At 35.0% G+C, this 11,147-nt stretch overlaps 1 protein-coding gene across 1 annotated transcript in view; it reads right to left on the reverse strand.

Moving 5' to 3' along the window:
- Positions 1 to 235: 235 nt before the first annotated feature.
- PPP2R2A (protein phosphatase 2 regulatory subunit Balpha) overlaps positions 236 to 11,147 on the reverse strand; it is a 104,287-nt gene continuing 93,375 nt past the window's right edge. Inside the window, exons 5-10 of the mRNA XM_007938751.2 lie at positions 6,872 to 6,984; positions 6,078 to 6,255; positions 4,431 to 4,595; positions 3,100 to 3,269; positions 2,160 to 2,251; positions 236 to 515 (exon numbers count right to left, since the gene is read on the reverse strand). Coding sequence (XP_007936942.1) covers positions 236 to 515; positions 2,160 to 2,251; positions 3,100 to 3,269; positions 4,431 to 4,595; positions 6,078 to 6,255; positions 6,872 to 6,984 — 998 coding nt within the window. The remainder of the gene's footprint in view (positions 516 to 2,159; positions 2,252 to 3,099; positions 3,270 to 4,430; positions 4,596 to 6,077; positions 6,256 to 6,871; positions 6,985 to 11,147) is intronic.

Raw genomic sequence — 11,147 nt, forward strand, 5'->3', positions numbered from 1 at the left:
ATTTAAATTAAAAGTGCCCTACCCTTACCTAAATGGCTAGCAGACATGGAGAATAACACAGTGATAAATCCACAGAGTTTTCTCCATGTAGCTATAAAAATGTGTTGTCAAATGGCACATTGTTAAACACTGGAAAGGGGTGCCACAATGGACCTCTCTCTTTTATAGGTACGAATGCTAGATTCAACTATCTCAACTAAGCAGGAAGTGGGCTCTTCTGCTGGGAATGCCAACCCTAATTCACTTTGTCTTGAAATATATACAGATTGTTTGTAGTAGCTACAGCAATGATATTTTCCTTGGGATGCCAGGCTGTATGAAGTATTTTCTTGTTGAAGTCTAGGCTGTCAACACTTATTTCATCTTTCTTTCGCTTGCCACTTGCACAGACTTTGCGTGGCTTCAGAACTGTACGAGGTTTATTGTTTTCCCGCGATGCTTCTAGGGTTATATCTCGCTTTGTATTCCTGTCAAACATTCTGAAGAAATTATTGTATGATCCAGTCATGACAACACTATAAAAGCAGACAGAATACTCAATCAAACAAATGAACAGACAGAATAATCAAACAAATGAACAAGAGATGGTTTTTAGTAATATATTCAATGATTAAATCTAGCTCTGTAGTCTGTAACAAACAACTACTTTAAGCAGATTTAAATTAAGAAAAACGGTTGCTGACAGTAAACCAGTATTTTCGTCTTCAATTTTGCTTATTTGTTATCTATTTCTTGACCCTTTCCTTCTTTCTTACTAACGTTGTCTCAGGTTTAGTAGTGACATTAAAAGACAAGGCTTCCTTTTCCTGTGATCAATAGGTCTCTGAGTTCATTGTGCCCAGTCTTTCACTACAACTTAAGTTATAATCAGATTTAAAAAAATTTAAAAGTTCCAAGATCTACCACTATTCTCTGTAATATGAAACCCAAAATGTCGTATCATGCTTCAATGATGAAACCACTGTTGAGAAAATTACTTTAAATTTACTAGTTACTTTAAATCCAAGTTTAAATAATTCCAAAATTATATTTTATATTATCTGTTTTATTAGAATATAGTACGTGCTCAATAAATATGGACAACTAAACATTGAAAGATTAAGTATTATTTATCCTTGGGAATAATGGTATGCATTTCAAGAACATAATGAAAAGGAATCATATTGCAGAAAAACTGAAGATTAAAGAAAGCAGTAATTACTCATGGTTACAAGATTAAAATGATATAAAACAATTACTACGTCTATGAAATGTTAATGCAATACACTGAAAAAACTGTTATATTAAAGAAAAACCAAATGACCTGCTATCTATAAATACATTTGGAAGGAGTATAAAAGAGTGACAACCAAACTGAAATTTCACCATTAATTGTTTCTATCTGGTTATAGCGTAGAAAAATTTAAGGACATTAAAATCATAATTTATGTATTTAGAATTTTTTTGTGTTATTTTCACATTTACCAGTGAAATACAATGTTTAATTTTTTATCTGACAGAACTGCTATGGTTTAACTCACTGCTGTCAAGTTAGATCCGACTTACAGAGACCCCTCCTTGGGTTTCCAAGGTAGTATCACTACAGAAGTAGACTGCCAATCTTCCTTTCCGAGGAGTGGCTGGTGGGTTTGAAACCCCACCCTCCTTCTGGTTAGCAGTCAAATGCCTTAGGCACTATGCCACAGTTCCTAGATACTAAATTTATTTCAAGGAAACCCTGGGGGGGGGGGGTGATTAGGACTTAAAAGTTGGCTAGATTTCTGGTGAATGTAGCAACCCTATATGTTGTTGTTAGTGGCCGGTGGGTCACCTCCCGACTCATAGCGACCCATATAAAATAAAACAATGCCCATTTCTGCGCCACACCATCACTGGTTAAGGACTAGACTGCTGTGATCCATATGGTTTTCACTGGCTGATTTTTCAGAACAGATTGTAAGGCCTTTCTTCCCAGTCCATCTAAATCTAGATGCTCTGCTGAAGCCTGTTCAACATCACAGCAAACAAAATCTACCAATGGCAGATGAGGTGCTGGCATGAAATGCACTGGCAGGGAACTGAACCACCACCACCAGCAACTATATTAGGAGAGTGAAGTCAGTTTCTTTCCTTCAGTAAAGTTCACATTTGAATGAGGGGTTCAAAGTAAAATCAATTACCTGTCAGATCCATTCCAACAACATTCAAATTTGTCAAATATACAGTCATTTTCATATAGTGAACAAAGTTTACTTCTGAGGTATTCATGCACCTGGGGAAAAACATAAACACACGTATGTATGTATGTATGTATGTATGTACACACACACACACACACACACTCAGTAAATCATGACCTACCTATAGAAATTAGGACAGTGATTTAACGAGTCAATTTTGGGAGAAAAAGGAAAGCACATACACATTTTTAAAATGTTCTTATTTTATCTCCTTAGTAATGATAAAAGCATTTTATCCTAAAATTTAGAAATATACTAGCCCGCTTCCAGAAATGTTTTACTACTGTAGAACAAACAAAAGGTACCTTTGAATCATGACATTTCATCTCAAGTATCCATTTTAACCTTATGTGTAGCAGAATGATTCAGGCCATGTGTATGCCATATGCCATTAACTCAAGCTTTGTTAAAGATCACTAAGATTTATCAGAATCTTGGGAGTTACACAAGTATAATTTGAAACAAAGTAGTACTTTATTTCTTTGCTTTTATTTTGACTAGAGCACTTAGTTTAAAAATTTCACACTATATTAAGGAGAAGCTAGAGTGTTTTATGTTCATCAGAAACAAAAACAAAAAACCCAAACTCATTGTCATTGAGTAGATGGAGACCCTAAGTGTAACAGAGTAGAACTGAGTCCTACAGGGTTTTCTTGGCTGTCACATTTACAAAAGCAGATTGCTAGGCCTTTCTTCCATGCTGTTGCTAAATGAGTGAACTATCTCATCAGTAGTGAAGCATAAACTGGTTATGCCACTGAGGGATCTGCAGCAGTGAGAGAAGCCTACTCGTGAACAAATACTATCAGAATTAATGTAATACAAAATTCTTATCTATAAACTCCAGTATATACTCCTGGAAAGATAAAAGTGCAAATACCTGATATGTCTCCACAGGCCTGTTTTCCATATTTAAGTCCCAAATTTTGACTGACAAATAATCTCTAGTCATCATGTATCGACCACTATGGCTGAATTTTACATCAGAAATAGAAGAGATGATTTCAGAAAAAAAAGACCTGTTACTGGGATCTTCAGGTTCTTCAAACACTAAAAACAAGGAAAAAAAAAAAAAAAAAAGACCACAGTGTATATATTCTGGCTTGAGCAAAAGCATTCCTAAAACAATGATTGTTTTCCTAAAACAATCATCACCAACTTTCTAAGTAATGTAACACAACAGGCTAATCCCAAAACCCAAACCAAACCCAATGCCATCAGTTGATCCAACTCATAATGACCCCTGTAGGACACAGAAGAACTGCCCATAGGGTTTCCAAGGCTGTAATCTTTTACAGGAAAAGACTGCCACATCTTTCTCCTGTGGAGCAGCTGGTGGGTTCAAATCACCCATCTTTTGGTTAGCAGCTGAATATTTAACCATTGTGCCACAAGGGCTCCTTGACAGGCTAATAAAGGACTGAAAATACTACTCTGGCTGAGTTTTTTTTTTAAGATAATCAGCTAATGTTAAGTGGAAAATGTAAAAGTATATAGTTTACTTCCAGAGTTACACAGCTAATTTAGCAGAACTAGTCTCACTCAGAATTGAACTTCATTGCACCAGGTTTACACATTCTGCATACACTTACTTTATACTGTCATAAGAAATACACCATCCTTACCACCCAAATTTAAACCTGCATTTTACTTTTCATTGGGCAGGTAAAACTCTTGATAATAGGAATGCACTGATTTTCATGAGCTTTAAAAATATTCAACAACATAAAGACAAGAACATGGCAACGCCTTAATTTTTTAATCCAATGGTATCCAAACTTTTTTTTTTTTTGGTCATGGAACCCTTTCCATAAAAAATTTTGGCAAGAAGATCAAAACAGAAAGAAGAAATGATACAAGGCAGGGAGATAGAGGGGAAAGGGAAAAGAGGGGAGAAGGGGAAAGGAAAGAAATGCCTTAGCTTGAATACAAACAAGATTGAGGAGCTCCAAGGACCCAACTACAAGTTTCCCCAAAACAGCATTCCACTAAAAACAGATCCACTGGGACATCAGCAAAAACATTGCCAAGAGTTCTTCCACTCCGGTAACCACTACTGTTTTATGGGGAATCAGGTAGTTGACCAAAGCATACAAAATGTCTTGGGTACACAGGTTAACAACTTCCAAATCTATATAAATGTATTAAACAGAAGTTTGTGGTAGACAAATAGAAAATGTTACCATTTTTTGAAAGACTCAATAAACTTACGTTTAGAATGCCTATCGCAGAGAGCAGATGCCCTCATGTCACATAACCGAATAGTTCCTTTACTGCTGCTGTATACAAATGTGTTACAGCTGTTTGGATGGAATTCTGCTGCTGTAATCACCTCGGTTAACTCCTCCATATTGGCAGGCTTAATGTCCACAATATCTGAATACATTCTATTAAGGAATTTCCATTTAGGAAAAAAGGCAAATCTAATTTTACATTTCTTACCTCATATTCATATACCTAATCACAACTATTAAATTCTAAACTGCATTCTAGCTAACAGTTCAAAACTGGTCTCTGTGTTCCAAATATAAGGAAAAAACTCCACAAAACCAAAACACAAACAGAAAAAAACTTTTAAATTCTTGACAGGTAGCCAACATTTAGTAATTAGTTTATATTTTGCATTTAACAAATTTCTTCCTAGTAAGGGGAATTTAGCCTCACCACCAGATGATTTTAAAAAGCATCCTATGCACAAATCAATGGATCAGTAATACAGTCCAAAAAGACAGCAAAATAGATGAAATGCTAACACATAATAAAGGGGCTGTTCAAACCAGTGGAGGTGGACAACATTTTTAAATGACTGAGCATTTGGGGAGAAAATAAGCCAGAAATCTGTATTTTACTCCTTATATGAGAGTAAGTTCCAGAGGGATCAAAATGTAATGCTTGAAAAAAAATTCTTAGAAGAAAACATGGATATTTAAAATCATTTTAGAATACAAAGGTCTATGTATCATATAAATCCTAGAATCTATACAGAAAAGACTGGTAAATTTATATTCATAGATTAAAAGGATCCATCGTACACTAAGAAAAAAAAACACACATACACCTCAGGGGAAAAAAAAACCCTCAAAATGGAGGGAAAAGGAAACTCACAAAAGACAGAGCAAACTTACTGTGAAAAGGGTACTTAAAAAATAAATAAATAAAAATAAATGTAAATCCAAAGAAAAAATGAGAAAAGAACAAAAATATAAATGATATACATGAAATGATTACTCAAGTCTACTCATGATGGGAAACATGCAAATCAAAACTATAAAAGAGTAATTTTCACTTAGACTGGTAAGATATAGAGAAAGGTACTCTCTTATACACTGTTGGTAGATTATAATATAGTATAAAGCTCTGTTACTTTTTCAAATGGTTTCTATTTGGAAATACACACAGTAACAGTGATAGTAATATCTGCTAATATTTATCAATAATTAAAAAAAAGAATTTAATGGGGTTTGGAGAAGTATTTCTACTGGCTTTATAATCTGTAACATCTTGACTTGTCTAAACTTCTTTTTTCAGTATCAGTAAAAATTTATTTTTAAATATACAATACTCTCCAAATTTGTTCTTCACAAAAAATGCAAAGATTCTACAATAGACAAAAACTTACAACAAATTCCTAAAGATCCTATGATTCCTAAACCAATAGTATGAGCTCATTTTCTTTACCAAGTAACTTTTTCCTATTGTATAAACACTCATATACAAAGAAAATAGTAAAAAGCCACATATGTTAAAAGACAGTATCAAAAGGAAGTATCAAAATACATAATGATGGAAGGAAATAAATCCAGTACAGGCAGAATACACCTTCTTTACCAAACACCAGAAAATAAACCAAATGGATACTAAAACTCCTGTCTGTAATTTCCAGATGCCAAAGATTAATCCGCAAATCATCTGCAGATAAATATGTTTCATAATCACTATTAATAGAAATAGAGTTGATGTGATATGTATGAGCATTAGCAAATATTCTTCGCGGACTGGCCTCAACCATTAGATCCATGGGCCTAAAGACTGGTACCTGTCAATAAGATACATGAAAAATGAAAAATATTTATTAAATATATTTATTATTTACAGTAGCAGTCAAGGTTGAGAGCATATTAGTTTCTGAAGAAACATAAAATACAGTATTACAGGCATTTAGTTTTAAATTGTAATAGTTATTTATTCTTCAAAATGGTGAACTATGAAGGAGAAAAATGAACAATTTGGATAATTTACCTTCTCTTACCAGCGTCAGTAAAAATTATTGGAATTTGCAGTTCTAATGTCAATCTTTTGCTTGAGAAATGTGCAATGCTGTTAGCACCTAATTCTCGGTATATGTGAGCTACTACTAGAATATTTGGTCCATTTCTACAACTTTGAACTCTAAAGAAAATTAATTTTGAAACTCAATCTTGTAATATAATAGACATTTGAACTGAACTAAGAAAGCAAAACAGAATGTAGTATGTAGTGTCAAACACAGCCTGTGCCTGAGTCCTGATTGTGCCTCTAACCATACTTGAGACCTCTATGTAGGTCCATTTCTATGTTTAAAATGGGAGTTAGTAAATGTCATAGAATATAAAATATGAGCACAGAATACCAGTCATCAAAATTAGAATAATTTGTTTTTCATATGTACTTACACGTAGTGTAGTAACTGTCGTAGGGTCTCTATACCTTCCATCTTCCTCTTTCAAGTTATACCCTTCTGGTCTTTTGTCCCTTTCACTGATTTTCCATAATTTTATTGTTTTATCTGGGGAGAAAATGAAGACAGTCCTCAAAAAAAAGGACACCAACTGATAGGCGGCATTTTAATGCATATTTAGACATGTCACTTCGCATTTCACCTAAAAGGAATCTGAAAATAAAATCCTCTGGCTGACTTAAAAAACAAATATTCTATTATCAATGAAAAAAACAAAAACAAAAACAAAAACAAAAACCCCACACATATAAATGCAGCAGAGAAACTGCAAATTTCTATTTAAAAAAAAAAAAAAAAAAGAAATTTCAATGATATTTAGTAAAAAGTCAGAGTCAGGTCTCTATCATTTAAAAATATTTAAAACTAGAGAGAAATAATTAGAAAGATGGACAATGAATAACAGAGACTGAAGAAGAATTACTACATCTGAACTATGGTATTGGTGAAGAATACTGAATACAATGGACTGCCAGAGGAATGAACAGTTTACTTTGGAAGAAGTACAGCTAAAATGCTCCTTAGAAGCAAGCATGGTGAGGCTTTGTCTCTCATACTTTGGGTATGTTATCAAGAGGGACCAGTCCCTGGAGAAGAACATCATGCCTGGTAAAGTAGAGGTTCAGGAAAAAAGAGGAAGACCCTCCCTGAGATGGACTGACACAGTGGCTACAACAATGGGCTCACAAATAGCAATAACTGTGAGGCTGGTTTAGGACCAGGCAGTGTTTTGTCCGTTATACATAGGGTCACTATGTGTTGGAGCTGACTCAATGGCACCTAATAGAACAACAACAACAATGTATTTAAATATATATATATATATAAAGAAAAAGCAAGGTAAGTTAAGATGGTCTATTACTTAGAATCAAAACCGTAAGTGCTCTGGGTTTCCTTTGGTCCTACTTCCTAGAAGATTAACAGTTTAAATTACTGAAGACTCCACAAATTCCATCAGTGACCTGGATGCCTCCTCAGTTTAAACTCATCTTTTCCCTCGTGATATCAGGGATTCAGAAGTAGGAAACAGAGCCTGAAAAACCATCGACCAATTAAAAATATATGTCCACAGGTCCTGCAAGAAAACAAAATTTCTAGTATCGAGATAAATGATACAGTGTTCTATTTTTTTAAATAAATAAATAAAATTTTCATTTTGGAATTAAGTTTAGATATATATAAATGCTAAAAAGGCAGTAAAATTATTCCCACATACTCTTTACCTAGTTTCCTCTACGTTAGCTTCTTATGAAGAAGCTCTGGTGGCATGATGCCTAAGGCATCTGATTAGCTAACCAAAAGGCTGGCGATTCAAACCCACCAGCCACTGCTCAGGCATATCACTATGAGTTAGATCTGACTCAACAGCAGTGGTTTGGTTTGGTTTGGTTTATGCAACCACGGTATATTTTGTCAAAACTAATAAGTTAACATTGATATGTTATTAACTAACCAACAGACTTTATTCACATTTCATCTGGTTTTCCACTAATGTCTTCTTTTTGTTCCAAGAACCAATCCAGGATTCAATACTACACTGCATTTAGTTGTCAAATCTCCTTACCTGCTAGGTTTCTCTAACCATATACTATTTTTCCCTTGCCATACTCTATTCTTCGGAAGAAAGTTACTAAGTGCAGTCTATACTTAAAAAGATAATTAAGTTCCACCTCCTGGAGTAGAGAGTATGAATACACATATTATCTGGAATTCTTCTGTAAAGAATACATGTCCCTTCACCTCCATTATATTTATTTAATCTTTGACTTACATTACTAATGACTCATGTATATTTAATACTTTGTGATATAATCCTAAAATGGTATTCATAAAAAAGTATCACATTCTTAATGGTCTTTCATAAGCAAATGGGTGTAAAATAAAAACTAAGCAGTTAAAAAGGAAAAAAACTGTCACAAAGAAATATACTAGTGATTCCTCTAGCCCAATAATCTCAACATCACAGATGTCCTGTGGACGTCCTTATTCTAAGTGTGACCAGATAAAGATGACTGACTTTAGCAACTTACAAATGATTATTTCATGCAAGTCTTATGAAACCTTGCTTATAGTTATTTTGTATGTAAGTTACATGTGTTTTCTACTTAAATTACACATTTCTATAGAGTTTAGGTAGGTAAAAAATTATATATTTTAGAATTAAAATTATTCTTGCTCCAACATCTACTTTTGGGTGTGTGTTTTATTGTGTGCCATCAAGTTGCTTAACTCATAGTGCAACCCTAGAGGACAGGGTCAAACTTCCCCATAGGGTTTCCTAGGCTACAATTTCTATGGGAACAGATTGCCAAGTCTTTTCTCCTGTGGAATAGCTGGTCATATGTCACCTGACGTACACAGTATGTTCTGTGAAATAGGGTATGATATGATTTGGACACTGTGTGAACACCATTTTCGTAGTCTGCTTCTGATTTTTCTTTAAGCATCTTAAAGAAGCTTTGTGCCTTAGCAGTGATCTTCAACAAGCTGAAAGGGATTCACTTTTGTGTTTGGTCCTCAATTGCCAACATTAGCAATTTCTCCATATCTGATATAGATCCCTCTCATCCTGTCAGTCTTACTGTTTAATAACCTTTTGTTTCACTTCCAAATTGGTTCTTCTCCTCTGCCTCTTGCCACTGCTACCACTGCACTGATTGTGCTGTGTTTGGGAGATAAGATGAACTTCACTGTAAGACGTTCAAAAGATTAAACACATAATGCTGTAACACTCAAGTGACATGCAATACATAAGATTGGATGCTGATACCTATGACTTTAAGCACACACTGTTACATGATAAACATTTTAGACAAACTACAATAAGCCAGTAACAGGCATTTATTATGACTATTAAAATATATGTATTACAGTTTATATACGTACTGTACCATTATATATCTGGCAGTGCAATTGCTTTGTATACACGAGACATGAGATATACGTGTTGCATGCAGGACGCTGTTGCATTCGCTATGTCCTATTCTCTAATCAAGATTTCTGAACTCTGTAACCTTATGGCACCACGGACGTATATCCTGTCAGATGTTGCCTGAACAGGCAGTATGCAGTGCATCACTGTGTGTGTACACATGTATATATACCTAGATTAAAAAATAAGTATTTGTTCTCAAATAATCACTTAAGATGATGAGGATGACAATTCCTTCTCTATTCCCTAAGTTATCCTGTGGTCTACTCATTACCTTTAGTAAAGATCCATACAAAGAAATTACAACACACTCATCAAATTTTCAAATGAGATGAAATTAGTCTGTGGTTATTCTAAATAGTGTTATAAGAAAGAAAACACTGAAAAATAATACCAGGACAAATTGGACCAACAGATTTTTAAAACAAAATGAACTTCAAAAAAAAAATTAAAATGGGGAGATCCAGCAAGATGGCGGACTAGGCAGAAAGACTGCACAGATCATCTTCAACAAAGAAAAGGGAAACCAATTAATACAGACACAGAAGATAATCCTGGACCCCTGAGCCTTGAAGGGAAGGATATACAAGTGGACTAAACCCCAACTAGCATAAGAATTTACGTGAAAATATCAAAAAAAAAGGAGACACACGGAGCTGCAGTCTGGCAGCGAGCCTGAGCGATCCTGACGGCACAGAAGAGCTTGGAGATTCCTGAGTGGTGATAGGACCTAAGAATTAACCTAAAAATCACCCTGCTAGCCAGGGACTGCACTGAAGACTGTGCACAGTGGCTGGGGAACAAACGGAAAAGGTGAAGAGAAAGGTGTGCTGAGCTGTGAACTTTTGCCAGTCCGGAGGGCACCGCCATTTTGAAGGTTTAAAAAGCGGCTTGACTATTTTGGATATTTAAAGAGACAGCGCTCTGGAAGATTCCTGGGGCTTAAAAACACGTTCTGCTTTCCAGCAACGCCAAGGACACCCGGGACCTGCAAGACTGACAAGGCCAATGATAAAAAACCACCAAAAAGAGCCTGAATCACCCTAGGCTGCTCTTCACAAACAGTTAACAGAGATCTAAATACAACAATGCCATGATGACTCAATGCCTGGGAAACAACAGACCATCACAGTCCACACAAAGAAGCAAGATAAAGTGGTAGAAACAAGGAAGCAGGATACAGACCCAGAACACATCCCTGAGGAAAAAGCAGCATTGGAACTCTCTGATAAGGAATTCAAAAGAATTATCTTTAGGTATCTTCAAAGGATTGAGAGACAGA

Source organism: Orycteropus afer, unplaced genomic scaffold (assembly GCF_000298275.1).
Source record: "Orycteropus afer afer isolate SDZICR_OR568_19922 unplaced genomic scaffold, OryAfe1.0 scaffold00053, whole genome shotgun sequence".
NCBI lineage: Eukaryota > Metazoa > Chordata > Mammalia > Tubulidentata > Orycteropodidae > Orycteropus > Orycteropus afer.